Source organism: Borostomias antarcticus, assembly GCF_949987555.1.
Source record: "Borostomias antarcticus genome assembly, chromosome: 22".
In the NCBI taxonomy this organism is placed as follows: Eukaryota; Metazoa; Chordata; class Actinopteri; order Stomiiformes; family Stomiidae; genus Borostomias; species Borostomias antarcticus.
The window spans coordinates 10,935,381-10,963,258 of record NC_140255.1 but is presented as its reverse complement, the minus strand read 5'-3'; the positions used below and the strand labels follow the sequence as shown (position 1 = coordinate 10,963,258).

General features: G+C 46.3%; 1 protein-coding gene across 1 annotated transcript in view; it reads left to right on the top strand.

The window, feature by feature from the left end:
• The window catches only part of LOC311323761 (uncharacterized protein), a gene marked incomplete at both ends in the record, with an annotated part of 97,066 nt that overhangs the window by 2,946 nt on the left and 66,242 nt on the right, over positions 1-27,878 (top strand). The window contains 4 exons of the mRNA XM_084456060.1: positions 2,037-2,772; positions 2,857-3,297; positions 24,816-24,934; positions 26,693-26,766. Coding sequence (XP_084312186.1) covers positions 2,037-2,772; positions 2,857-3,297; positions 24,816-24,934; positions 26,693-26,766 — 1,370 coding nt within the window. The remainder of the gene's footprint in view (positions 1-2,036; positions 2,773-2,856; positions 3,298-24,815; positions 24,935-26,692; positions 26,767-27,878) is intronic.

Here is a 27,878-nt window from a genome sequence, read left to right as displayed (position 1 = left end):
CTTAATGGTCATCCAAGGGCTTAGAAGATGACCACATCACTTGGGATGCTAGATTATAGTAGGGCTTATTACACAGAAATAGCTATTCAATTGCTTTGGAGTGTGCATTCACTGCCTCCATACCACCAGTACATCAAGTATTCATTGAGATGGGAGATGAATCTCCAGGGGGGAAGACGTTGACCATATGGCAGCTGTCTTACTCTCCTATCTCTCTATCTACTGTCATCTGTTAGCAGAGTCATGACATGGCGTGTCATAACCTTAGTACTCATTTACCTGTCACTCCCGGCAGTATGCACTGTAAATGGAACTGCTCTTCAGTTTCATCATGTCTTTTGTTTTTGTCCTTGGTATGAAAAAACACCAGTGTTAGGGTCTATTTATCTACAGTAATACTCAGTATTCATGTGTTACCCCAACTTGACTGCACATCACCATGGTAACAGCAGCGGCAGGTTAAGGAGGTTGCAGAGCAGTCAGTCAGTGGTTTAACAATGAGGGATGACAGACAGACAGACAGACAGACAGACAGACCAGGCAGACAGACAGACAGACAGACAGACAGACAGACAGACAGACAGGCAGGCAGGCAGGCAGGCAGGCAGGCAGGCAGGCAGGCAGGCAGGCAGACCAGACAGACAGACAGACAGACAGACAGACAGACAGACAGACAGACAGACAGGCAGGCAGGCAGGAAGGCAGACAAACAGACAAAGAGACAGACAGACAAACAGACAGACAGACAGAGAGGCAGGCAGACAGATAGAGTATGTATCCTGCTAGTGGCCCAGGGTGGTGCCAGATTCAACCCACTATGCTAACATCAGTTATTGACAATGTCAACACACACACACACATACACATACACTCGTGTTTGTGTGCGTGCGTTTGTGTGTGCATGTGTTTGTGTGTGCGTTGTGTGCGTGTCCCAGTGGAATAATATTTGTTTTTTCTTCATACACAGATGGAGAGGTGAAGAAGAGTCAGGTTAGCCCAAGTGCTCTGAGCGTTAGGACGTGGTGCTCACCTGAACAAGCGTCTCCCAGCATTCAACAGGTAACTTTTTTGACTCTTCTTGACTTTCTAACAATTATGGCATGTTTGTAGTCTGTGACATGGTCTTGTTTGCATTTAATATAGCATTAAAACGATGGAATCGTGAATAAGCTAATTTATATCGTATAACATAATCTCCAAATTCAAACACTTTCTTGACCTGACAGAGTGAAATCAGATTTTGACTCCTTACTGCTCCGCCTGCTATAATTTTTTGGTGGATGTAGTCCCAAGCACAGTCTGTCCATTTAGTCTGTCCTCTGTATGGGAAACGTCCATTCTGTTGCTTCTCCAGAAGTCAAAGTGCTGTTTAGACAGACGACAGACTGGGTTTGTGTGTCATCATGTAGACCTGCTGGCAGACAGGAGCAGAGGGTACTGTAACAGTGTCAGTGTTATTGATGAACCCTATGAATATGACCGGCAAATTAAAAAAAAAAATCAAAAAATTCTGAAAAAATCTTTTTAAAAAATATCTAAAAAATCTAAAAACTTCCTGAAAGCAGAGAAACTGCGCTTTTTAGTAATATAGGGAAATCCAATTAATATTCCACACGATGGCACTGTACTTACCATACTAAAAGGGCTAATAAACTCCATTTAAAAACACTGTTCAGTCAGGCTCCAGGAACCCCTGCAGATTAAAGATACTTTACTCTGTGGACAGTGGATAGTGTCTCATTGTTTATTTTCTGGTGGGGGGTGGGGTTTGAAGTCACACTGTGTGCTGCATGTAGTGGCTGAGGGCATGACTCTGTCGAGCATGGGGAGAGTCATATGACTCAAGAACAAACAGCCCGTATTGAAGGAAAACACAAACGAGTCATTACTGAACCACTTCCTTATAAGAGATGGTGACATCTTTATGAGATCTGCTTTTAAAAGCCTTTTTTTTCCTGATATCAATGTGAATGGAAAAATCAGTTGTTGTTGTTTGATGATGTTTACTTCATCGTATAGTTTCCTCCCCCACCCAGGTCCCAGCCAATGGCGGCTCGGCTACAGGGGAGAGTGACAGGCTGATAGGTTGGCAGGGCCTGAGGAGGGGTTGGAACATCAACAGGACATCGCCCCTAAGCGGCAGGACTCAGCCTGATGACCTTCACACTGGGACTGATCCAGAGTGTAATAGGAAAACCCCTCTGTGCAGAACAACCAGCCACGAACCAATCAGAACCACCGCGCCTCCTCGCAGGTTAGTCAGCCCCGTCCACCCCTCACACACAGAGACCACCTCCGCCGGGACAGCGGTCACCCCGAAGTCCAAGGCGAGCTTCTCCTCCATCACCATCAGCTCCAGGAAGGTGACCAGGACAGCCAGCCTCCCTGGCGACCGGGCCGGCGGACCAGGCTTCCCCCCTTCCTCCTCCTCAGCCCGCCTCACTACGGAGGCCTACCCCTCCGACCACACCGTCCTCGGGCGGAAGGCCACCATCGTCAAGGTGACGGAGCACAGGATGACCTCCGCCTCCCCCGTCTCCCGTCCGAACAGGCCCCAGGGCGCCACCACGTCGGCCTCGGACGACCCCCCGCGAGACCAGGGCTGTGATACGGTGGTACGGCGGAGGAAAGCCACCATCATTAAGGTGACGGAGCACAGGGAGAGCTACAGGCCAGGGGGCAGGCCGCCTGAGTACAGGCACAGCTTCTCGGAGGGGGTGTACAGGGAGAACAGTCTCTGGCAGCAGGGTTCTCTAGACCCCCTGCAACACAGTAACAGCACTCTCTCTTATAAACACGCAGAACGTTCCTCAGGTAGAACGGACCCTGTGTTAACCTCAAGCACTCCCACCACAGTGATACTTAGGCAGCCAGAGGACGGGCGCACTCTGCACAGGTCCACCCTGCGCCTGTATGTCTGCGGCCCCTCAACTAAAGAGCCGTCCGTCGAGAAGGTCGCCAGAGAGAGATCAAAGAGGCCCGGCAGACCGCTGAGCTGCTACGCCGACGTGGCTGGAGGACCCAGCGAGCCGGGCCACGAGACCGCCGGCACCCGGGCCGCACCTGGGAAACAGAGCGCGGAGCTCCCCCAGGAGAAGAACTTTAAATCTGTAAAAAACGCTGTGGGTGGACCGAGCGCTAGATCTGCTGACAGTGCAGGGATGGCGTCTGAAGACACGGGTCGCCCGGCGGCCGACGCCCCCAGAGTGGTTGCAGATGAGGCCGAGAGAGCTGCACGGCAGCAGGCGGCAGGTGTGAGGAGCCACCCCCCTACCCTCACTCTCATCCAGACACCAGGTACCGTAGCCTGACTGCATCACTCTGCTGTCAACACACTCTACTGTCAACACACAAGCATCACAAGGCTTATCGGAATATACAGTTTCTCTTTAAAACTTATTAAAACTTTGTGTGTGTGTGGGTGTGTGGCTTCTTCTGAAGTTATGCTGGTATATGCCGGTATGCTGGCATTGAACTCAGCTTGGATTCTGCCAATTGCCTTTAATGTGTAACTGATAGGTATTATTGTGTTGTATGGAGAGGATTTCTCACCAGTGAGTTTGATGAAACACACATTGAATATCTGCATCAGCAGCTTATTGTCAAATAACAGCCCCCTGAAACGGAGGCTCCCATCACCGCCCACTGGTTCTCTCTCTCACTCCTTTTCACCTTTCCCTTTCTCTTGCATCTTTGTGCATGCATAGTTAAAGTCGCACTGAAATTAAATTAAATTAAAAAAGCATTCTGTCCCATTTTGGTTCACATAATTAGTCATAGTGTTCACCTATTCAACGATGTATGCCAAAACAAATACAAAATTCAACTTTTGTTGATATCTTATATCAAAGTATATATAATTTCTTACTTCCTGGAAAACGGTAGGTCACGTGCAGTGACGACAACAGGTACCTTAGATTTTAGGCCAAAAATCTCACGACATCCACCCGTCAATCAACGCTATCCTCTCTAAAGTTCTTAAAACCCGTCCACTTGTCAATGTTCCAATCAAATTCCTCTAAACATATGTCCCACCCTCATAGCTTGTTTCGGAAATATGTCAAACTACGGAAGTTAGATGATCTCAAACGTCCGTTTCAGTGCGACTTTAATTCCTAGGTCTGCCTTCACAGGGAACAACCTTCACAGGCAGCACAGGGGCTTCCAGAGGAATCAAAAGCTGCTATAGTACATATGTTCATATGTTAATAATAATGAATAATAAGTCCTTGGGAGCTCATACAGTGTTAGTATACAGCGTTTGTTCTGTTTCTGAATAATATTAAAACCCTCAATTGCAGTTGCCGTAACTGAACCCGAGGTGTACTGTAAGTGTGAGAAGAATGTCTAATTTTCTAAAAGTTAGTCTCTCTTGAATAAGTAGTTATGTATTTAAGTGATATGAATGCTATTCACAGTTTCACTGCATTGCCTTTTTTGTGATCTCTCTGCTGTGTGTGATTAGTCTAATTTGTTAATTATTACAGTAAGGCCTGGGGTGCATACTTCAAAGTCAATATTTGATATAATTCTAGTTGCAAAGGTGGCAGGACAAAAGGAAAATTTTACTGCGGTGCTTCTGCAGCATATGTTGTCTACATAATAAGCAATTAAGTAATCACCTGGTTAGGAAAATAATTTGATAACAACACAGGTGGATCGTTTTCACCCATACAGTATGTTCTCTTTCTTGGTAAAGCCCATATACCTTTACTCAAACCATTCTGTGTGACTGATTTTGTTTTACAAACTTTCCCTACCAAAGCTGTTTTTTCATAGTGCTGTTCAGTTGTATGCAGAGTTGTGCCTGTGTAACAAGCAGCCTCTCTGTGTCTCAGAAGACACTTCACAGCTGTCTCCCGAGAACATCCGCGCTCTCAATGCTGCTGCCATCATTGCCAATATAAAACTCCAAAGACACCTAAGCAAGAAAACAAGACTGAATGGCATTTCTGCAAATGCATCACCCCAGGGAAATACACTAGGTAATATTACCTGTTCTTCCGGAGTAGGTAATGAATTTCTCTTCTCCATAAAGTATGGATCTTTGAGAACTGAACTATTTAAATGTTAGTAGTTTAGTAAGGTTAGACCTATTGACTGCAATAAACAGAGGATCAGAATGTCTAGTATAGAGGGCTTTCTTTATGTTTGTTTGATCTAAGTCTAGATGTTTTAGAGCATGGGTTCCCAAACTCCATCAATGTGGGCCTCCCCTCTGAAAACAGTGACACACCCACGCCCCCCCAACCCCCCAGATTTGTCCATTTTGCAAGGCAGCGTTAGCTAGCCCATAACATTACACAGCTAAGTTAGCTCGGTGGCACCTGCTGCTAGTTAACGTTTTCGTTTCAATACATTCATGCCTGCGGGGGGAGACTCTCTCTGCACTATCCACAAAATCTCTCCCATTATTTATTTCGTTCTTCTGACCTTTAAAATCACATTTCATTCATAAAACATTAGACATTTGAAAAATAAAAAACATGTTTTTCCTTCTATTTTTGTTTTCTAACCATCCCTCCGCGCCTCCCCTGAATTTCTTTGGGGCCCCCCAGGGGAGGCCCGCCTCACAGTTTGGGAATGCCTGTTTTAGAGGATGGCTGCGTATTGATTTAACTACAGCAGCAGTATTGTGTGAAGTTTAGAAAATAAGAGAAAGAGAAACCTTTATTTAGACAGGGAAGAACATACTGAGACCAGGTCTCTTTTACAGATGTGCCCTGCTTACAAACAGCATGTCTAGAAATTCAGTGGCAGAGTACAGAAAAATACAAAACAAAACAAAAAGAACGGAAGAAAATCTGTATCAGAGAATAATCAATCCTTGTGTCTTTGCAGAGAGGGATGTTGATAAATTTGAAAATCCTGAGATGGAGAACAACACGGTCCAACCAGACCTTGCTGTCACTCCAAGCCCTGCTACGCACCTCAACCGACCTCACGTTGGGTTGGTTCCTCTGCGCACTCCTGCCACGGAAAACAGCACAGCAAAAGGCTTGTCTCTTAGGGTAATTTTCAGAGAGTACGTTGTGATGAAAGACTTGAGGCATGAGGCTTGAAGCTCTCAACAGAAACATTAAGCTCTGGGAATATTCAAGGCAGAGTTGCTGTGTTGCTGTGTGTATTATCCTGCTCCCTGGGGCCACGAAACAAACAAAGTCAGTGAGAGAGAAACCTAAAGTAAGACGTCAATCTACCAACCCAGGTCTTAGGCCTGATTCATAGTCGACGCAAACAACGCAAGCTACGTTGTGAGCGCAAGCTCCAACATGACTCGAGAGCTTGCGTTCTGTGTTTTGTTTTGTGGAAACGCAAGGAATTGCACTATTGCTTGCGTCAAGTGACAAATTTCGGCATGACACACGCAAGGACGCAACGAGATCTTGCGTGGCCTTGCGAAGCTTGCGTTGCTTGCGCTTATGTAGTTTGCGTCGACTATGAATCCGGCCTTAGTCTGCTCCTCACGGAAGACATTGGATGGGGACTTCTGCAGGGCTGTATGTTTGGCCCCTGGCTTGAAGCATTGTCTCACAATGGAGATATCTGTACTTGAAGCATTGTCTCACAATGGAGATATCTGTACTTGAAGCATTGTCTCACAAAGGAGATATCTGTACTTGAAGCATTGTCTCACAAAGGAGATATCTGTACTTTTGGCAGGAGGCCTTGGAGCAATGCAGGCCAGACTTCATCTGGCGCTCCAGGTCCAGGCTGAGAGAGCTGGAGAGACGAGCCCAGGAGAGGAGGGAGCTGCAGGACTCCTCAGACCCACAGCCAGAGGCCATACTCAGGCACAAGAGAGGCCACTGCACCAGACCCAGTCCACAGAGCGGTATGGTACCAAATCACCCCTCCCTCTCTCTCTCTATCTCTGTCTCTCTCTCTCTCTCTCTCTATCTCTGTCTCTCTCTCTCTCTCTCTCTCTCTGACTCTCTCCCTCTCCCTCTCTCTCTCTCTCTCTCTATCTCTGACTCTCTCTCTCTCCCTCTCTCTCTCTCTCTCCCTCCCTCTGTGACGGTCATTGTCTCGCTGCAGCTGCGATGGCTGTATGCCACACACACACACACACACACACACACACACACACACACACACACACACACACACACACACACACACACACACACACACACACACACACACACACAGAGCTCTCAGCACATTTGGAAAATACAACGCTTGCTGTATGTGATACAATGGAAATGATCTATCTTGCCACTGCTGTGTTGCCGATTTTCATTCGCAGATCTATTCTCCTATTGAGAAATACAGTAGGTAACCTTCAAAATGACTGGTATCTCCGTCTGGCAGAAATGTTTTGGTGACCTTCTGATGTGATGAGTTGTTTATCTATCTCTGTGCGGTATTCGTTTTGATGAGCAGATCTCCCGGCAGAGTAGGAGGTTGAATGGAAAACTGTGAGGCCTTTGGAGGTCTGATTTGATGGCACTTACTGTCCTCTGCTGGAGATTACTGAAAACTACATCTTCAAGAGCTGTGTTGAATGATAAGACACAGAGTAATCAATAATAATGAAACTGATATGATTCACAGACCAATTAAGTTAATCTAGATAAATCAATAGCACAATGGACAAGATATTAGACATACCAGTGCCATCTTTCAAGTAGCTTCACTCTTCTACAAGAACTCTTGCATGTTTATAATGCTGAATGTGTGAACGAATTTGCTGCCAGAATATTCAGCCAGCCTCCTTGGCAGAGCAATGTGCTGTGTTTGCAAAGTGTGACTTTTTGATATGAGTCCGTCAATCTTTTCAGCCTCAGGAATAGGGAGAGTGAATCATCCATTAACTGTAGTAGCTGTCAATGTTACAATCTATGTGTGTGTGTTTTGCAGATAACCTTTTCAGACCTAGAGATAGAGCCATTACTGGGAAAGAGATGCAGCAGAGATCCAAGCGGTGAGTTCCGTCTCAATCTTTGGTTTGGCATGTTGTCTGACATCCCTCCTGGGGATCTGTATTCATGTTTATCGCCTCATATCTCTTGTGTTCCTCGGCGAGGCAAGGCCCAGGGCGTCTCTACTCTAGATAGGGGCTGCATTTTCTCACTGCCAGCTCTGCCCATCTAATAGTGTTTGGGCTTGTTTATTCTCTCTTGACTGATTCTGTTATTGACTTTGTGTATTTGAATGTCAGTGTGTTCGCGTGGCTCAGCCTGAACAGATCGCATCTCAGTCTACTGAAGAATAACAGATTCGATTTGTATCTGAGAAAGTAAACAGACATGTGGGATGCTTCTAGAAGCTGGTCTATGCTCTAACAGCCCTCTTCTGCCTCAATAATCGACAGGAACTATAGTAACCTGCCGGAGGTGCGGAGGAAAGTGGAGGAAGAGAAGAGGAGGCTGGTCTCCCAAACCAACAGACAGAGAGTGGAGCTTTTCAAAAAGGTCAAATACACTCCTTGACCCCCCTTTTTCCATAGTTAAATATGAATCTAATCATTTCAAGTCCGTATCTTATTATCATTAACACATAATTATGGTTCCAGACATTATTCTGGGCACTAACTATTATTGACCTTGGTCATGAAACTCATGACATCTCATTAAAGGCATGTACAGTATGACCCTCACTAAATGAGGTAGCAGGCCTAATCATACACTTTTGTGCTGCAAGCTCAATTACTCAGTGGAAGGGAAGAGCATTTGCAGCTGTAATGGCTTACGGTAAAGAGCTGAATCTATAAGAAAAGATCCTTCTGTCCATAGCACAGTAATGTTCATGTCACCTGGTCATTCTCTGGGTTAATTGAAAACTGTGGAATTGTGTTTAAAGGATTAACATGGTAGTTGGTCACAGGTTTTATATGCAATTTGCAGGCATTGAAGAGGGCGCTGAAGAAACATGATGAAAGTACTAACCCTTTTTAACCCTACCCCTAACCTCAATGTGATTAACAACACATCTGTAAGTAAGGGATGAAAACGGGAGTGGTTTGTTTCACTAAAAGTCAAGTAGGTCTATCTGGTCCACAGTACTGCAGGACACGCCTACTACATGATACACCCACTACAGACACGCCTACTACATGATACACCCACTACAGACACACCTACTACATGATACACCCACTACAGACACACCTACTACATGATACACCCACTACAGACACACCTACTACATGATACACCCACTACAGACACGCCTACTACATGATACACCCACTACAGACACGCCTACTACATGATACACCCAGTACAGACACGCCTACTACATGATACACCCACTACAGACACGCCTACTACATGATACACCCACTACAGACACGCCTACTACATGATACAACCACTACAGACACGCCTACTACATGATACACCCAGTACAGACACACCTACTACATGATACACCCACTACAGACACGCCTACTACATGATACACCCACTACAGACACGCCTACTACATGATACACCCAGTACAGACACGCCTACTACATGATACACCCACTACAGACACGCCTACTACATGATACACCCACTACAGACCCGCCTACTACATGATACACCCAGTACAGACACACCTACTACATGATACACCCACTATAGACACGCCTACTACATGATACACCCACTACAGACACGCCTACTACATGATACACCCACTACAGACACGCCTACTACATGATACACCCACTACAGACACACCTACTACATGATACACCCACTACAGACACGCCTACTAAATGATACACCCACTACAGACACGCCTACTAAATGATACACCCACTACAGACACACCTACTACATGATACACCCACTACAGGACACGCCTGTTCCATAATACACCCACTACAGACACGCCTACTACATGATACACCCACTAGGCCTACTACATGACCCTGTGTCCATTTTTAACAGCGATGGTGAAGTTTAGAGCAAGTGTTTAAGGTTAGGGTAAGGGGTAGGGGGGGGGGGGTCTCCAGTCCAGGAGAGCATCTCAGGGGTGGTGCCGTTTAGAGAAGGGGATGTGTGATGTTGTGTGTCGTGTGAGTTCCCTTCTCCTGAAAGCTCTATATTATGCCAGCCATCACAATGCATGTCTATGACACTCACCCACAAGGCCTTGCCATTACCTGAAGCCATTTGAAGACAGTCTAGAGACATGGGCGAATCAGCTGTACTGGAAAAGGCACACGTTTTATTAAAGCCCTTTTATTAAAGGTTCTCAAACCAAGCCTACGCACCTGTAAAGCTGTGGAGTTACTTTCCAACGGCTGATTCCTCTTATTGTGCATTGAAACAAAGTCCACTAGAGGCCACTATTGACATGCATTTAATTTGCCAGTCACAATTTTTCTTACCACTAGGAAATCAGCTGAATATGTTTGGTTCATTCCTCAAGCATTTCGCGAACACTGCAAACACCGCAAACACCAAAGCCTCATAAATAATAATTAACTTATGGTTTGATTAATATGAGGCAGTCATGGGTTCATTCCTATGAAATCTTCTATACAAACAGTTTCACTGACTATGAACAACACATCAGCAGCAGGGCATGCTTTTGTAAAGGCCCTCAAGAGTGTTCATTCCTCACTTCCCATGTCTGTTGTTGTTTGCTATAGGCTGCATGGTTATTAATGAAATGTCTCCTTGGAAAAATTAAATCAAGTCAGGCGTCACAGTCCAGTGCTCTCTCTTTCTCTCTCCCTCTCTCCCAATCTCTCTCTCTCTCTGTTTCTCTCTCCCCATCTCTCTCTCATTATGGCTAACTGTGAACACTCTCATTGTACTCCAGTGTATGAGGCCAGTGTTGAGGGTGGAACAAAAGAGCCTCCAGACCAGTGCCTCCGTTCATTCAGCTGCAGACTGGGAGCCCCCCCCCCCCCCCACCCACACACAGGCAGGCAAGCAGGCAGGCAGGCACTCCACACGCACCCACACATTCACACCCACAGTGAGCGCTGCTGCCTGCGATAACACAGGGAAGCAGGCTATGCTTCAGCTCCAGAGCACATCCTGGCACGGTGCACTGGAAACCTGAAGGATGTGACTGGGTAGGGCCCCGGGCCGGTCCAAACCCAGCGGGCCCGGCAGATAGCAGAGGTGAAAGGGTGTGGATTGGTCTTTCATCTGATGGGACCGTTTCCAGCAGGTGGATAGGACGGTGATCTATAATACAGCCAATGTATTCTGAGTGTGTGAAATGTGCTTGCTTTGTAGAAACTCTTGGATCAGGTTCTACAAAGGGCCAATGACTGAGTGAGGCTGGGTGTGAACTTCATAATGAGACGTGTTCTCTCTACTCGCCTGCTCTACACTACGGACTCACCTAAGAGAGGAGAACCGCTGAACAACAACACTATGATTAGCCACACAATGACAGCGTTATTACAAATGATAAACCCGGGCGGCAGTAGCTCAGGAGGTAGAATGGGTCGTCCAATGATCATAGGATCGGCGGTTCGAATCCCGGCTCCTCCTATTGTCGAAGTGTCCTTGGGCAAGACACTGAACCCCAAATTGCTTCCAATGAGTAGGCTAGCACCTTGCATGGCAGCAGCCGCCATTGGTGTGTGTATGTGTGTGTGAATGGTTGAATGAGATGCCTTTATTGTAAAGCGCATTGGATAAAAGTTACATATATGTGCAGCCCATTTACCATATACCATGATAGTCATGCATCTTTTCATGGGCTTAATCATGATTTGTTTCGTTGAAGTTGAATCATAAATATATATATTATCTTGTCTTCACATTCCCGATTTAATTGTCTTATCATTCATTATGAAAAAGCTTTTGTATTCATCATATTTGCTGTGTACTTAATGTAACCCGTGTTAAGGGATGACCCAGGGCAGAATTCACACCAACAAACTACGCTTGTGAGGTGGACGGGTTAACACGCTAACACTTGCGAGTGTGAGTTTAACCAACCACTCGCTAGTCGCTACTACTACCTGGGACTCACAAGGACACTTTGTCACACGGTTACATGAACATCCTCTAACAGGGGAGCCATTCGCAATTTTGGGCCCTATGAAAGAATATAATTTTAGGGCCTCCAAACCTAGGCCTTATGATAATATTATATTCACCATACGAGTGGAACTCATTCTGCCACTGACAACCAGACGGTCCGCAGGGCCAACTGGACCTCATCACTCCAGCTATGAGGGAGCTGGAGGAATTTTACCCTTCATTGGGAATTCCCATGCTAATGGTCAGTGCTGGTTAGAAAGGGTGCTTTGTCTAAAGGTTTCTCATTATGGGACAAGCTGTCATTGCAGATTTCTATTGGTCTGTTACACTCCACTGTAAACGTGAACTCTGAATGCTAAGGCACTTTGAGTATGAATCCAAAAAGAAATGTCTGTTTTTACTTGGAATAAACCACAAATGAGATTCTTTCATTTATTGTTTTTATTACATGTTTATTTGTTTTTATGCCCGAGAGCTGGCAAATTAGTATAAATTGTTTTGAATCTACATCCGCTAAACTGACTTGTTCTACAAGGAAATGAAAGACTGTCTCTTACTGTGTGCATGTGTGTCTATCTGTCTCTCTCTGTTTGTGTGCATACAGTATGTTTAGAAATGAGTAATATTTTCATTAAGAGCTGCATGGTAATGCTTTTAGCCTATTTATTTCACTGGTTCTAGATTGCAGAATGCTCACCTTTAGTGCTTTTGTTCTTAGTCTTTGTTTTCAGATTTTCAATAAATAAAAAATAAAACAGATTTTGTCTTCTGGGCCAGCTATTCAGAATGCATTTGTAGTCCTAAGATGTCATTCAAATGTCTTTGAATGTTGTCTTTTTTGTTCTCAAAAAAATGTTTGAGCTATATATAATTTCTGTCCAAGACGTGATGTTGCCAGTTTTATGAAAATGTTTCACTTAACTGTACTGAAACTGCACAGCCTGCACTCAGGTAGTAATGACTTTGAATAAACTTGCTCACATGGGTTTCCTCCATAAAGATCCTCAATATATAAAAACACGCAGAAGAACAGCAGATCGCTCTCCTCTCCGTCCCTGACCAAGAATGGACATGATCTCTTGGACTTGGTCACAGGGCGCCATCCCCACTGCTGCTGGCTGCTCTTGGAGGAAGGACAACACGGATAAGAGGCACAAGACAAATAGAATAGGCAACCACTTCAGCATGCGTGTGTGTTCTGTGTGGCCGCCCATTGCACATGTGTGTTGTGTGTAAACTGTACGACAATAAATAAACTTTGAAAGTCACCTTGGTTGCTGTTTGTCATAGAGCAAAATAACTAGAGAACCAGTGTGACCAGCGGACAGAATGATGGTCAGATGATAATGTCTGCTCCCTGTTTTCCATTAGCCTGGGGCCTATTTGCTTTGCAGTTGTGGTTTCCGGCCTGTCTAAAAACAAGCCTACCCATAAACGTACGATGAGATGTGGAAAGAACTTCTGGAATAGGCTACTTCATTTGGTATGTCCGTGTTTTATTCTAAGTTGTAGCGACTGGTGAGACTAGGCTGCTAGATTCGGCATATGTGTGACAGAATACTAGTGGGCTCTAGACCGGAAACCAAGCGAATAACGCGAGGCTAGTTTCCCATACGCATCATCATCCTCCCTCCTTCATTCGGTGTCAGGAAATATGCAAAAGCTGCAGCTTTTCAATCAAGTCTCATCACAATCCCGAGAGACTGTCAGTAGGCCTATTCGCGATGCAGTTCTCTCCACATTCATTTTTAATGCTGACTTTGATGAGCTTGAGGATATGTCAGAATAGCGCGGCGTTCCCTTGCTACCCTGTAGTCTACTGTGGAGCCAATTTCACCCTAAGCGTGTACTGCTAGGCATATCAGGTGTGTCAGCTGTTCTCTTGGGAGACTAGGAATTCTCCGTCTATGATGAAGCTTATTGGACACACTTGCCTGCATGGACGTCTGCCCATTGTCCACCTGCTTTCCCTTTCAAAAGAGCCATGTAGGCCTGTGGCGCATTGCGCACTGCAGACACAAAACCCACAGTATGTGAACAAGCCATGACTATATGAGAACAATCCATCCACTGGGCTGTGTGCCATCTCGCCATTCCCCAGTGATATAGTTGGCCAATATGCGAATGGTTAATATTCAAATTAGCAATTCCTTGAACCCACAAAAAAGAAAAAGGTTAATTATTGCTGGCTATTAACACTTTCTAGACAATTCACGGTGCCAGGATGGACTGGTGAGATCATTTGCAGTAAAGTAGTTTTCACAAACCAACCGTAGCATAAGTGCTTTCACGTGTCTATATCTTTATGGTAGCCTACTGTAAATGAATAAACCATGCCGCTATAATTACGTCTGCTGCTGCTGGAGAGGTTATGTCTGGCATTATTCAGATAAAATCATATCCTATTCAGGCTATACTATGGGCTGTGAGTCTACAGTGGGCTGTGAGCAGGCTACAGTACATCAGACATGGGAAGAGAGCAAGACGAGTGCCGCTTTAGGACCTTGAGGAACGCTTCAGCGACGCACATGGTCACGCTCGTAGAAGACAACAGTTCTATTCGCCTGTAATTGCTTTGAAACTGATGCCTTGTCTGTGGAGATTACACTTCCATCAATGTCTTAGACTATCATTTATTTTTTTATATAGTTAAACATAGTCCGTTTTCACACTTGAAACGCGCGCTTTTCACATAATTGAATGGAAAGTAGCCTGCATGAGTGGAGTTGGAGGGGAGTAGCGGGCTGTTAAGGATTTCTAACGGTCTCATGCTTGATCATATTTCAGGAAGTAAACTAGGTCTTGCACATCAGCTGTTCAACTGTAACTATATTATGGTTGTGCTGCCGTGATACATTTGGATCGTCCTGCCATCCCTTGCCGGGCAACATGAGCAACCGGCGCTGTTTGAAGTTTGCATTTTTGACAGCACTTAACGCTTTATCAATCGCAATATGCTCCAAGCCCACTGAAGGTAAGAATTGAAGATCGATTATGAATTTCTTCTATCTCTCTTTTTTATTTGTATAATATTTATTTATATTTTGTTCATTTTAAATAAACCACAACAAGGTATCCCTTCGTGGTGTCATTCATTAGAGACAATTTGTCTCTCGCATGGATTGCATGCACTGTCTGTGTCATTACGATAATTTAATTACAATGTTTATGTAAGAAAAGCCTACTTATTTTACCATCCACATTGAGATGAGAATATATTATGGCAAGTCGGAAGCTGTTGAATGTGATGCCAGAATTGATTGAAGGTAGCCTACTGTATAACGTATACATTAGTTTCTAATTTTGAATTTTACTTTCTTTTTTGAGTGCAGCCTAATTTGAGACTTATCACTGCACCAGCAGCCTGAAAAGTAGGCTATAGTCTGTGTGGACATTGTATCCTACAATAAAGTAGAGTTTCATATCAGAAACTGTGCTGATGTTCCCCGCAGCTCTGCAGACATGATGGAACACACTTTTCCGTGTTTCTAATGAGTTCTTAGCAGAGATGCTTAGATTTTGCTAGTGAAAGATGCTTTTGTCTGTTCTGATGGCACTTCTGGGAAATGAAGCGTCTTTGGTGGTCGATCATTTTGGAACTGTCATGTAGGCTGACTGATGAAGGTTGCATCATCTGCCAACATTTTCTGCACAACTCAGTTAGTGATAGTGTTTATCCCCCGCTGTGATTCTCTCATACCCCAGGAGGCCAGCAGACCCCATCAGTGCTAAGTGCCTTTGGTGAACAGTGCAAGAGGATGTCTTAAATGTCACTAGTGAGTTCAGGGGCTGTTTCTCTACATCAGAGACACACTGCCGCCACAATCCTGTCTGGCACACCAATCTAGGGAATTAATCAAGGAACAAATGAGTTTAACAGAGGAGAAGGACAGAGGGAGGATGAGGCAGACTGGATCTATTTATCAACAGTTCATTAAAATGAAACAGCGTTGACATGTCCCTCCCTGTGGGACAAGGTGATCATCAACCCCCATCAAGGCCATTGTGAGAGACTGGTCACCGGCCAGACAGGAAGTATTCACCTGGTCGGGGGTCATTAGCGATTGAGATGCCCTTGGGAGAACGTGGCGTGAACAGGTGCTTATAAGCAGGCTGAAGTACAGCTGAGAACACAGCATTGTGCCTTGACTCAAAAGGGAAATGAGTGGAAATCATTAGTGCTCCCTTTTATGGACCTCACACTGTACTTCTGTTTCCACTGCTGACAGAAATCTCAAGGTTGCGTCTGCAGACGGAGAGAGGCTGCGATCCGTGCGATCCGATCTGCAGTGTCCTTTCTAATGCGTCTTCCTCACACCTTTTTTTTGGATTAGATTTGTTTGATAGTTAACAAAGACAGTAATTTCACTACCCACAATTATAGGACAGAAATAACAACATGGCCTTCATTAACTGATGAGGATAAAAAACACAGAAAAGTCAAAGACTTGTTTCCACTGTGGACCTCTTTGTCAAGACAGACAAGGCAACACCATGCACCATGGCACCAATCTACTTCACATTTAATACAAAAAACAGCATTTATGAGAGATTAAAACTGTGCTTTCATGTCAATTGATTTTCCTTCTTTCTCGTATGCATGTTTCTGTCCTATAGCTGGAGTCGCATGTTGGGAATGATTTCCTCTGATGGCTGACACACTTGTAGTGTCAGGCCGGATGCACACGCCAGCTGCACTGTTTCAGCCACCATGACTCTCTCTGCCTCGGGAGAGCCCATGCTGTCTGAAACAAATGAGAGCTGAAGTATGGTGCGTTAAAATAATCTTAGCCTTCCACAGAGAGATAGTTGCCTATTGGAGGTGTAGATCTAGCCGAGGACACTTAGCCGATATTCGTTCTAGAGTGGTCGACGCTTGCGTTCGGGGTTCTGTTTCAGAATTGCGAGATTGATAAGTGAGACAAGGCCAAACTGCTGTTGGTTACGAGGGCATATTATCTTACCAAGCAGCTGCTGCTCCACTTGCGATATTAATACGACAGAGGGAAATAGCTGCCCTGCAGTTGTGTAGCCTGACCTGTACAGTACATGTGTTGCGCTGAATTCTGCGGGGCTGCCTTGGACTCGCTTGACCCCCCCATAGTTTAACAGGCGAGCTGAAACCCAATGCAGACTCTTGGCTTTCTCATCACACTCTCACACCCAGGCAGGCCAGGGTTCAGCTCAACACAGCCCTCCTGCTGGGTCTTCTCCAGACAGGTCAGGGTTCAGCTCAACACAGCAGGGCCTTCTCCCCGCGTCTGGTCGGAGTTGGCCGAACCCAATCTACAGTCAAAGTTGACTCAACTCTCTATCTCCAGTCAGTGTCAGCAGGCCTATCTGGATCACCTCACACGCCACCACACAGCAGACCCTCAACACATTCTTGACCCTCACTGCACGAGAGAGAGAGAGAGAGAGAGAGAGAGGGAGAGAGAGACAGAGGGAGAGAGAGAGTGGGAGAGACAGTGGAAGAGGGAGAGAGAGAGAGTGGGAGAGAGAGAGACAGAGGGAGAAGGAGAGAGAAAGAGACAGAGGGAGAGAGTGGGAGAGAGAGAGACCAAGGGATAGAGAGAGAGAGGGAGAGAGACAGAGAGGGAGAGGGGGAGAGAGAAAGAGAAAGAGGGAGAGGGGGAGAGAGAGAGAGAGAGAGAGAACCTGCTGTTACATTGGGTGGTGATTACTCTTAGCCTGTAATAGTGTAGAATGCCAGAGAGCTCCTCGGAAACGGCTTCAGCTGTTAGTGCCTGTTTCCCGGCTCATTGGTAATTTGTGAGGAAGCGTACATTTTGATTTCTCAATGGCTTGGAAGCATGGACAACTGAACATTTAGAGGAAAGGAAGCATGTTTCACATTCTGCTTAGCCTACTGTGCGTACCAAGGGGGAACACGGCTCACTCCTCAGCTTTCAGAGTTCATGGCGTGTCCTGCTGTGGCCTGGCTGTCCAGAGAGCCCACCCACCATTATGTGGAACACAGGGAGACGCGCGCAGGTGATCCATCAAGCGCCCTAGAGCACAGCCTATGCCCTGCGAGGCTTCCCCTCCCCATCCTGACCTGAAATATATATGCTGCGTTCCATTTAGCTCGTGAAGTCATGATTCACGAGATAGGCCTACTACTCACAGTTTTAACTGGAACGCCCCTCACGACTTGTTTTCTCAGCTCGTGAAATCAAACCATTCGACCCTACCCCCAGCCAGCTCTGCAAGTCGTGAACAAGATGGCAGCCCCCTTTGTAACTAGTAATACTGTTTTATTAGCATTTCTATCTTATTTTTGTCTCATTAAATCAGTCGTACACACAGTATTTTCCAATTGTTATCTGAGGACATGTTCGCACCTCTTTTGTATGAGCAAAATACCGCCCGCATAGTGTTTTATCTTCTGGTTTAGCAAAACAAAGCTTAGCATACAAAGCTAGCTAACGTCCATCTTTATTCTGAGCTGTTGTTGTTGTCTTCGTTCTCCGTCTCTCCCACCTCCCACCTCACCACTTCCCAGACAAATGGAACGCAACAATAGCACTGTTGCAGCAGTGTTGAGCCCTGGCCGACTAGCCAGACCTGTCAATCAACCAAGTCAATCAAGTTGGATTTATATAGCGCCCTTCATGACAGAGTCCAGTATTCATTCAGACACAGTCATACCGGTGGTGGTAAGCTACATCTGTAGCCACAGCTGCCCTGGGGCAGACTGACAGAAGCGTGGCTCCCAATCAGCGCCTACGGCCCCTCCGACCACCACCAACATTCATTCACATTCATACGTTGCATGTCTTTATGATGGTGGGGGAAGCCGGAGTACCCGGAGGGAACCCACGCAGGCACGGGAAGAACATGCAAACTCCACTTCTCTGTGAGAAGAGACGCAACAGGTCAACACCCAGCTGGAGGATTGCTGGCAAATTAGCACATCTAGCTTAGCTAGTGCCCGTGATATCCTGCTCAGTCTGCAACATAAAGACTTATGAGTCCTTTTAGGCAGGGTTCCCAGTGCAGAGATGTAGGCAGAGCAGCAGGGTACGCTAGCTGCTGCCACGCTCAGACCAGACTCTTGGCTAAAGGAGAAGCTTGACTAAACCTGAGTGCTCTACCCATAAATGAGGGGAGATCTGTGGTTTTTAGCCTTCCCAGATGCTTGATTCCCCTTCACAAACCTAACTACTGTAACAGAACAGATTTGCGGTTCCTGACTAGTGGGAGACTGTGGCTCAAGAGGTAGAGTGGGTCGTCCAATGACCGCAGGGTTGGCGGTTAGATTCCTGCCTGTCCCTCTTGTCCGCACGTCCCTCTTGTCTGCATGTCTTTGGGAAAGACACTGAACCCCAAATGACTCCCAATGAGCAGGCTGGCACGTTGAATGGCAGCTGGCCGCCATTGGTGTGTATGTGTGTGTGAATGGGTGACTGAGAGGCCACTGTAAAGTGCTTTGGTTAAAAGTGCTATATGAGTGCAGGCCATTTACCATTCAGTGCCATACAGATGCCTCTGACATTGAACAGATTGCAGTAACATGGTGCATTCATTTGGTATCACACCATATTATATGACACTAATACTTACTTAATGACACCCTGTGTCATTCAAGATGGACCTGACCTTCAGAAACTGCATCAGGGCTGAAGCGATGACACGGCCACACAGCTGTCTATGGTACACAAAAAAGTGTGGGGCGTCTGATAGCGTTCTCCGCCCACTCCCACCCCCTTTCCAATGGAGCTGGAGGTTTTTCCACTTTGAGCGCATGCCAGACATGTGTTCCTCATGACGGAGAGCAGTCGCAGAGTCCTGTCTCCCCCATCGGGGCCAGATTAGCGAGCTTTCGCACGGCGAGCGCTTTGCCAGAAGCCCACTGTCACCGGCCTTTGTGGCAAGGCACCCTGATGCGGCGCCAAGCCCCAGGGAGAGCACCCACCACCGGGGACGAGAGGGCGGGGGTGGGGGGTGGGGGGTGGGGGGGGGCAGGGAAGCATCTCCCATCAGGCACGTTACTCTACCAGGCCATTCCTCTTGGACAGCAGACACTGACCCCCTGCCGACTCGAGGGGAATTAGTGTGGCAGGATCATCCATTTCCCATAGCCAATTATCTGCTGACATCAGGCTGGTGTTACAGTAAATTACTTAAATATGAGAGGTGGGGGCAGCGTGCGTGTGTGCGTGCGTCTGTGTGTGTGTGTGTGTGTGTGAGAGAGAGAGAGATAGAGAAGGAGAGAGAGAGCACCCTGGTCATTAATGTTTCTTGACCAGTAGAGGGAGCATTGCACTTTGGCTGATGCTCACATGTCATCCTGACCCCAATGTCTGTCCTGCTCCCAACGCTCCACCCATAAAACCCACTATGAACGATCGTCAACACTGCCACCTTTTGACACTGTGTGAGGGGAGCCAAGTTCCAGGCAGTGCGTGGGTGGTTCATATGAGCGTGATGCCACCATAGGGACTGTCCATTTCCCGCAGGGACCGCCAGGCTGGTGACATAGTGTCCCCTGACTGGCTGAGATGTTTACCATGGAGGAAAACCAAGATTAACAGCCACATTTTATGCCGGGCTCACACTACAGGATATTTAAAATCCTAACCAATTTTGAAATCGGGTTACATCACGCACATAAGGAGAATCTTAACAGATATTCTTCTTGCGCATCTCAAACAAGCACACACAGCAAGATTTGAAAATCACACACTACAGGATCTTATCGTGCCCGAGGGAGCAACGAACCACTGATCTCGCCGTCTCACTTGTAAGGTCGGGACGTAATAATCTTAAATATCAAACGTTTGATATTATCGGGGCCGCCCCGATGGGTCTGCGAGCCGATTGGGAGGGATAAGATTGGATCTGTAAACCCCTCACATTACAAGATAATCTGGGCCGATCATCGGCCCCGACCAACGTTCCAGACCAGATTTCTCCTCCGATTGTCTGGAGGGGTGAATCGGGGATAAATCGGCCGAAAAATCCTGTAGTCTGAGCCCGGCTTTACTTGGTGGCGGAAGAGGAGAAGATTGTGTCGAGAAAAGAAGATGAGAAGAGCATTATGCTTCCTGACTTTGAGCACCATCCATTTGTGTTCAAGCACCAATCATCATCATCATCATCATCAATGTTCTAGCCTACTGCCCAACAGGATTTTTCTAGAATAAGCATAATTTGCCAATTCTGTTTGAAGACACATTGGTTTCATGATCTGCATGTCAATCAGCCAACATTAGAACAATCTTCATAAATCCCTACAGAGCACTCGCAGCACACCTCTCCAATTGAAGCAAACGGTTGGATCAAAAATTCAACATCGGTCCACGATTTATTGAACCACAGTGATTCAATCATGGCTCTGATAGAAGACACGCCCACAGGTATGCCCATGTCCCTCAGTGGCCCTCCCTCTGCGCCACAGGGGACGCCCTCATCAAATGAACGAAAGCAACAGCTTTCCATTTGTAGTGAGAACCCAAACACTGTTATGACTTCATTATTTCAGAGTTGCCTGTCAGGCAGTGAAATGCTGCCGGTTGCGAAAAGCAGACTCTGGGGTTTAATAAAGCCTTATGTTGTTGCTTTACCTCGCAATGCGGGGTTTGGGGAGAGAACATGGGGCTGCAGTGTGGAGACACCAGTCACCGAAGACGAATGGGAGCTTCTTCTTGTTATCTCAAATACCTAGCCAGCTACTGCTGAAGTCAGGCCCTCAAGATGAATATACATTTTATATTGGGAATTGTTTATGGTGGGCGTGAGCTTTACTTTGAGTGGCACACACACACGTACACACATGCACATGTATGTATACACACACACACACACACACACACACACACACACACAACTCAACCCCCACATACTATATATATTGACTTTATTAAGGTAATATAAACAGGCCTAGCACAAGATCTCTTGTGTACACTGGAGCGTACAGGAAGCTGATCATTGGCTGAGGGTGCTTTATTGAGACCTCTGTTTACACGTGCCTTTATTGAACGTATAAATAAGCTCCTCCGGCTCTGCTGCCATTTTTACCAGTCCCTGACTGGTGCTAGCGGCTCCTATACCGTTCTCACCAAACAAAGACCACTTACACGCTACCTCCTACCACAGTCCTCTGCTCTCCGCCTTTTTAGCCATCATCTCTCCCTGGCTCGTGGAAAGCAGTCCCACTGCTATTACAGTATTTCTTAGCGGGTTTAATTAAAACTCTACACCACACCGCGTCAACGAAAGGATAATCCAGAACCAGGCTTTGATGTCGGGGCACCAAATCCAGCCTGGTGGTGAGCCTCATCTTCAAAGGGGATCTGGAGCACGCTGCGGAGGAGGTGATGGCCATTCCATCTGTGTGTTAGGCGCACTCATAAAGCGGTGACCCCGGCTTCTGACCCGACCCCTCGGTCGATCAGTCACGCGGTCGTTCTCAGGGCTCGCTATCTGATGGCTCTGTTTGGACAGTTCTGCCCCCTGTGTCTGTTATGTTCCTGTGGTTCTAGGGGGCCCTTGGGGGGAGTCTGGGGGGAAGGGGGGTTCACTCAGCATTCCCCACCATACCCCGCTCACCCTCTCCCCCACCATACCCCGCTCACCCTCTCCCCCACCATACCCCGCTCACCCTCTCCCCCACCCTTCTCTGATGTAGTGCAGCATTGTACTGTAGGCCCGTGGAGGAGGTGGTGCGCGGTATTCTTTGCTCTATCTCTTGCGTCCTGTCCTCCCCGCCCGTTCTTGGTTCTGGTCAGGCTCAGGAATGTGATGCTGAGTGCTGAGCTGGTCACCTCCGGCCTGCGGCTATCTGCTGGGGGAGTTCTCTGATGAACACCAGAGCGGAGGCGGAACAAAGGGTCAGACGCCAGGAGAGCAGTGCTGGGGTTCGTTATGACGGCAGGGTAATAGGCAGACTCAGCAATTTCCTGGTGAGTCAGCGTGTGTGTTGCATAGAGAGCTGGATGCTTAAAGCCAGGGATAAGCAGGAATTTTGTCTGCTGAGTTAGATTTTTTGAAATGTAATACAGAGTCGAACTGAGTAAATAACAAGGAAAAGCTGGAAGCAAAATCTTTGACATCCCTCTTCCTCCTGAAATACACTTCCTCTAAGCCTCCACACACAAACTATTTAAAGCCCACATACATCTCATAGACAGACAAACACTAGTCCAGCCATTTGGCAATGGCCAGATGAGAGTTTTAGTGTGAGAGCAAACAAACATTTGATTTAGGATGTTTGTCCTGAGGCAAATGGTGCCAGTAACCTCTGTTTCAGAGTGTCCTGCTTCACCCAGACATCCCCCGTCTGTGGTGAGCAGATTACTGAGGGCTGTGAACACGGTCCCTCCCCAGCCCACGGCAGGATGTCTTGGTCTGTGATCGACTTTTAGAGCGAGATGTGGTTTGTGTTATGGACTTAAGTGGCAACGCACTCAGGATAGCGACAGTTTGTGCCACCTCACCCTCAGGCAATACCCTTGAGCACGTCAATATTGGATTTTGGGGTGAATGTGCTCACGATTGGCTGGAGCTCCAGGAGTTCTGAGGAGTGAGGGGACTTGATGTCTCTCAACAACTCTGGGCCACTGTATAACCACCTGGGAGTGAGTGGAGATAACTGGCCAGAATAATGCCTCAGAGTCTGGGTATAATCCCCCAGTCCTGCCTGGACACCTGGCTGGAAGCTATCACCCCAGCACAAGCAACGACTAGCTTCACTACGCTCACACTCTCCCCTGGAGAATTATGAAAATGAACTCCACCAATGGTTATGGTTTCCACAGAAACAGACATTTCTCATGCCTTGATGTCTGAAAGCATTGATTAGTGGTGTTGTATCAAGGGGTATGTCAGAGCTAAAACAGGCTCCGATGGACTGGCAGCCTAAATGAGGGAAGACAACAGCAGTTTTTGAAAGAACAGGAAGATATCATGTTTGAGATGAGAATTCATCTCTTCAGCCCGTAATTGTTGGTTGAGCTTCCAAGTCCAAGATATGTTATTTGCATGTTCTACCACAGTATCTGTCAAATACAAATACAGTAATTGTGTTTCTGTGACAATTTCTATTACAGGGTTATTGCAATGTTAGGGACGAACACACTGCTCCTCTACTCATAATAGGAGAATCTGTTGTTGAAAGTGTCTGAAAAAAAAACAAAAAAACTAGAGGGGCTTGCACTCAGAGAGCCCAGACCTCCGCCCCTGCCCCCCCCCCTCAACTGCTCTCTCCCTTCCACGCCCCCCCCTCTACCTTTCCGTTACAAAAACATGACAAAAAGCTGATAAAATGCTTTGCGATATGCAAACTGAGGCAAATCTAGTTAGTCGACAACATAATTGAAATGTAACTTGGTAAACTATATTTTAGGCATTCAAGTTTTCATCCATTCATTAGCAAGGTTATCATTTCAGTCGGCAAACAGTCAATATTGGGAGTTGCAAAATGGATTTTACACCATTGGAAACATCTCCTCTTTCAAACTTTATACATATGGAATGTCAACTGCTACCGAAAATGCTGGGATGGTCACACAATAAATCCAATGCTCAAAATCTTTCTATGTAAAGAACTACCTTGTTAAAATACTCACAGTGTAATTTTTCTTGCCCTTCAGTGGATGCGCTCAAGGACTGTAAATTAAGAGTAGGCTATGCTTGTTTCTATTTCTAAGAGTAGGCTATGCTTGTTTCTATGCTTTTCCTATTCCAAAAGCTTAAATGTGTTATCTGATTTTGAAGGGGTCCTGAGGAATTTGCTCTCTTAAAAATGCATCCCTCAGGAAAAATATTAATTATATTATTGATTATATCGTGATCGTGAATCGTATCGTGATTAGTATGTATCGTCACATCCCTGGTTTTCAGGTAATTTCTCTGTTTTTACAGGGAGAACCCTCGAGACAACTACTCAACATAGGCACCCGGCCAAGCAGAAACACTACGGGACAACACCTCTCCTATTGGTCGGACAAGATCGGAGACCAATCAGTTTGCTTCAATTACAGGTGAATAACAATCAAGTGTCCCATTACATTGAATTTTAGTAGTGGATAAGACCTCTTAATCATTTCGTAAAGTTTGATTTCAGATGTATGATGTAGTTTTATTACGAGTCATGTCAGTACCTACCTTTACCCAGAAATCCCACTGGTACAGTATCCACATGCGCCCAGTCAGAAATAGAGCTCTGTTTCCTCAAAAGCTGTGGTTTCTGAGGGCTAATCAAAGTGTTCAATTCAGCACATTTCAAACATGGGAAGCGGTACAACTCCAACATGTGTTCTGCATCTCAGGCAGGGAAGACGGAGAAACATGATGCGGCCTACTGGAATGTTAATGAAATGTTTGAAATCCGGGATCCTTGGCTGTATGTGGGGAAACAGTGCCAGACATTGATAAAAAGGTGTGTGTGGCTGCCAGCCATACTTAAAAACAGGGCTTGAGTTTCTGCGCTCTGTTATTGAGTCTATTCATTGGTAAATTCATTTTTCCTGGCTCCCCGTAGCAGAAAGGTGTGTGGGTTACTTCGGGATATTCTTTACTGAGAAAAAAACACACTGGCTCAAGCCGGGAGGAATAGGCATGTAGCAGTGAATCACCATCAGTCTTATAATGGTGGGATTAGGTTGTTTAATTTGATACAGATTAAAACTTTTTTTTTGTCTAGACAAAGTGATTACAGTTGTCAAGAAAATCAGTGCATTAAATTCATAGGTATCGCCTGTCTCTGCAGGATTACTCTGGCCGGGATGAGTGGCCAGTTCATCCTTGCTTGTGCAACAATGAAGAGCTGTTAAACTAAAGTGCTGTGCTTCCATATCCACTTATGATCCACTTGACAGATCTGCTCCAGAGGGGGTGGATGACTTTAACCACAAGGCAGTGGCCTTGGCTGGGGTTACTGACCCACTCTCAACCCCACTGGATGTGTGTGTGTGTGTGTGTGTGTGTGTGTGTGTGTGTGTGTGTGTGTGTGTGTGTGTGTGTGTGTGTGTGTGTGTGTGTGTGTGTGCATGTGTGTGTGTGTGTATGTGGGTGACAGACTATGTGTAAGAGAGAGAGAGTGTGTATGAGAGAGAGATGTGTCACCTACCTTGACTTCAAAGCAGACTCATTCTGAGGGATGTTGAGAGTCTGGGCTTCTGGCAGGATTAGGTCAAATAGAATAGAAACATTCAACTAATCCCCTGAGCTCTTGTTCTAAGACACCAAAGTAAGTTCAGAAGGATTTAAAACAACTCTCATCATTTGAAAACAGTAATCTGCACACTTTCTGCACTATAGCGAGCTGTCGGTAGCATATCATGGTACAATTCACTTGGACTTTCTTCAACATTAGCTCTCACTTCACAGAGGTTTTTATTACACAAACAACAAAGTGTATTATCTAAATGAGATTTTCATTTAGTCCCGACTATACTGTCCTGATGATATAATGTTCAAATCAAATGCAGCTGGATTTGAAAGGTAACGCGCTGGCTATGCCCCTCTGCCCATGTTTTGTGGTGCTTGACTCCAGACTAGAGACTACAGACTACATAACATGTTGATCTGAATCCACCAGCACCACTTCCATGTGCTGAATGTTTTTTTTGTGCCAGATTTCAATATGAAACTAATCAAAGTTTGACTGTAAAAATGTGAAGTTCAATGGGCTGCTATCGCCCCTGTCTATCACCAGAAAGACCCCAGGTGCATCTAGTTGACTGTGATCTTGATCTGCTTCCACATATGCCCTCTCTGTCCCTCCGTTGTGTTTCCAGACGCATCCCTCATCTCTGAAGGTGTTGATAGAGACGGAAGATGTCCAGCTGCTTCTGGTGCTGCACAAAAATGAGTAAGTGTCCCTTTATCCCCTTTGGCTACACACAGACGCTGGCTGGCTTTGAAATGGGCCATTTCTGGAGTACAAAGCAATGACATATGTGGTGCCCAGGGCTACGGCCAAGTGGGGTGACACACTGCAGCGATGGTGAGAATGTGTATCTCGCACTCCGCTAGTGTGGAGCTCTCTCTCTCTCTCTCTGCTACTCCCCCTCCCTCTCTCTCTGCTACTCTCTCTCTCTGCTACTCTCTCTCTCTCTCTGCTACTCTCTCTCTGTCTGCTACTCTCTCTCTGTCTGCTACTCTCTCTCTGTCTGCTACTCCCGCTTTCTGCTACTTCCTCTGCTACACCCCCCCATCTCTCTCTGCTACTTCCTTTCTCTCTGATACTCTCTCTCTGCTACTCTCTCTGTGCTACTCCCCCCCTCCCTCTCTCTCTGCTACTCTCTCTCTGCTACTCCCTCTCTCTCTGCTACTCTCTCTCTGCTACTCTCTCTGTGCTACTCCCCCCCTCCCTCTCTCTCTGCTACTCTCTCTCTCTGCTACTCTCTCTCTCTGCTACTCCCTCTCTCTGCTACTCTCTCTCTGCTACTCCCTCTCTCTCTGCTACTCTCTCTCTCTGCTACTCTCTCTCTCTGCTACTCCCTCTCTCTCTGCTACTCTCTCTGTGCTACTCCCCCCCTCTCTCTCCCTCTGCTACTCTCTGCTCTCTCTGCTACTCCCTCTCTCTCAGCTACTCTCTCTCTGCTACTCCCTCTCTCTCAGCTACTCTCTCTCTGCTACTCTCTCTCTCTGCTACTCCCTCTTTCTCTCCTTCTCTCTTTCTCCCTCTGCTTCTCTCTCTCTCTTTCCCTCTGCTACACACCTCTGGAAACACACATCCTTCTTCATGTTCCTGCCTCTCCTTCATCCATTTGATCTTCCTGGATAGTGTAAAGGGATAATGGACGCCATGCTTTGTCTATTAGTATATGATCAACTTGCTGTCAGTAAGGGGAACAGAGAGCGCCCATGCCTCAGGAGAGAGAGCCCCAGGTAAAGTAGCTACAGTATGAGTACTTGTCACCGGGATATGATGACACACTGGACAGGGTCTCAGGCAGCCGTTGGTCTCTGTTGGGTGAG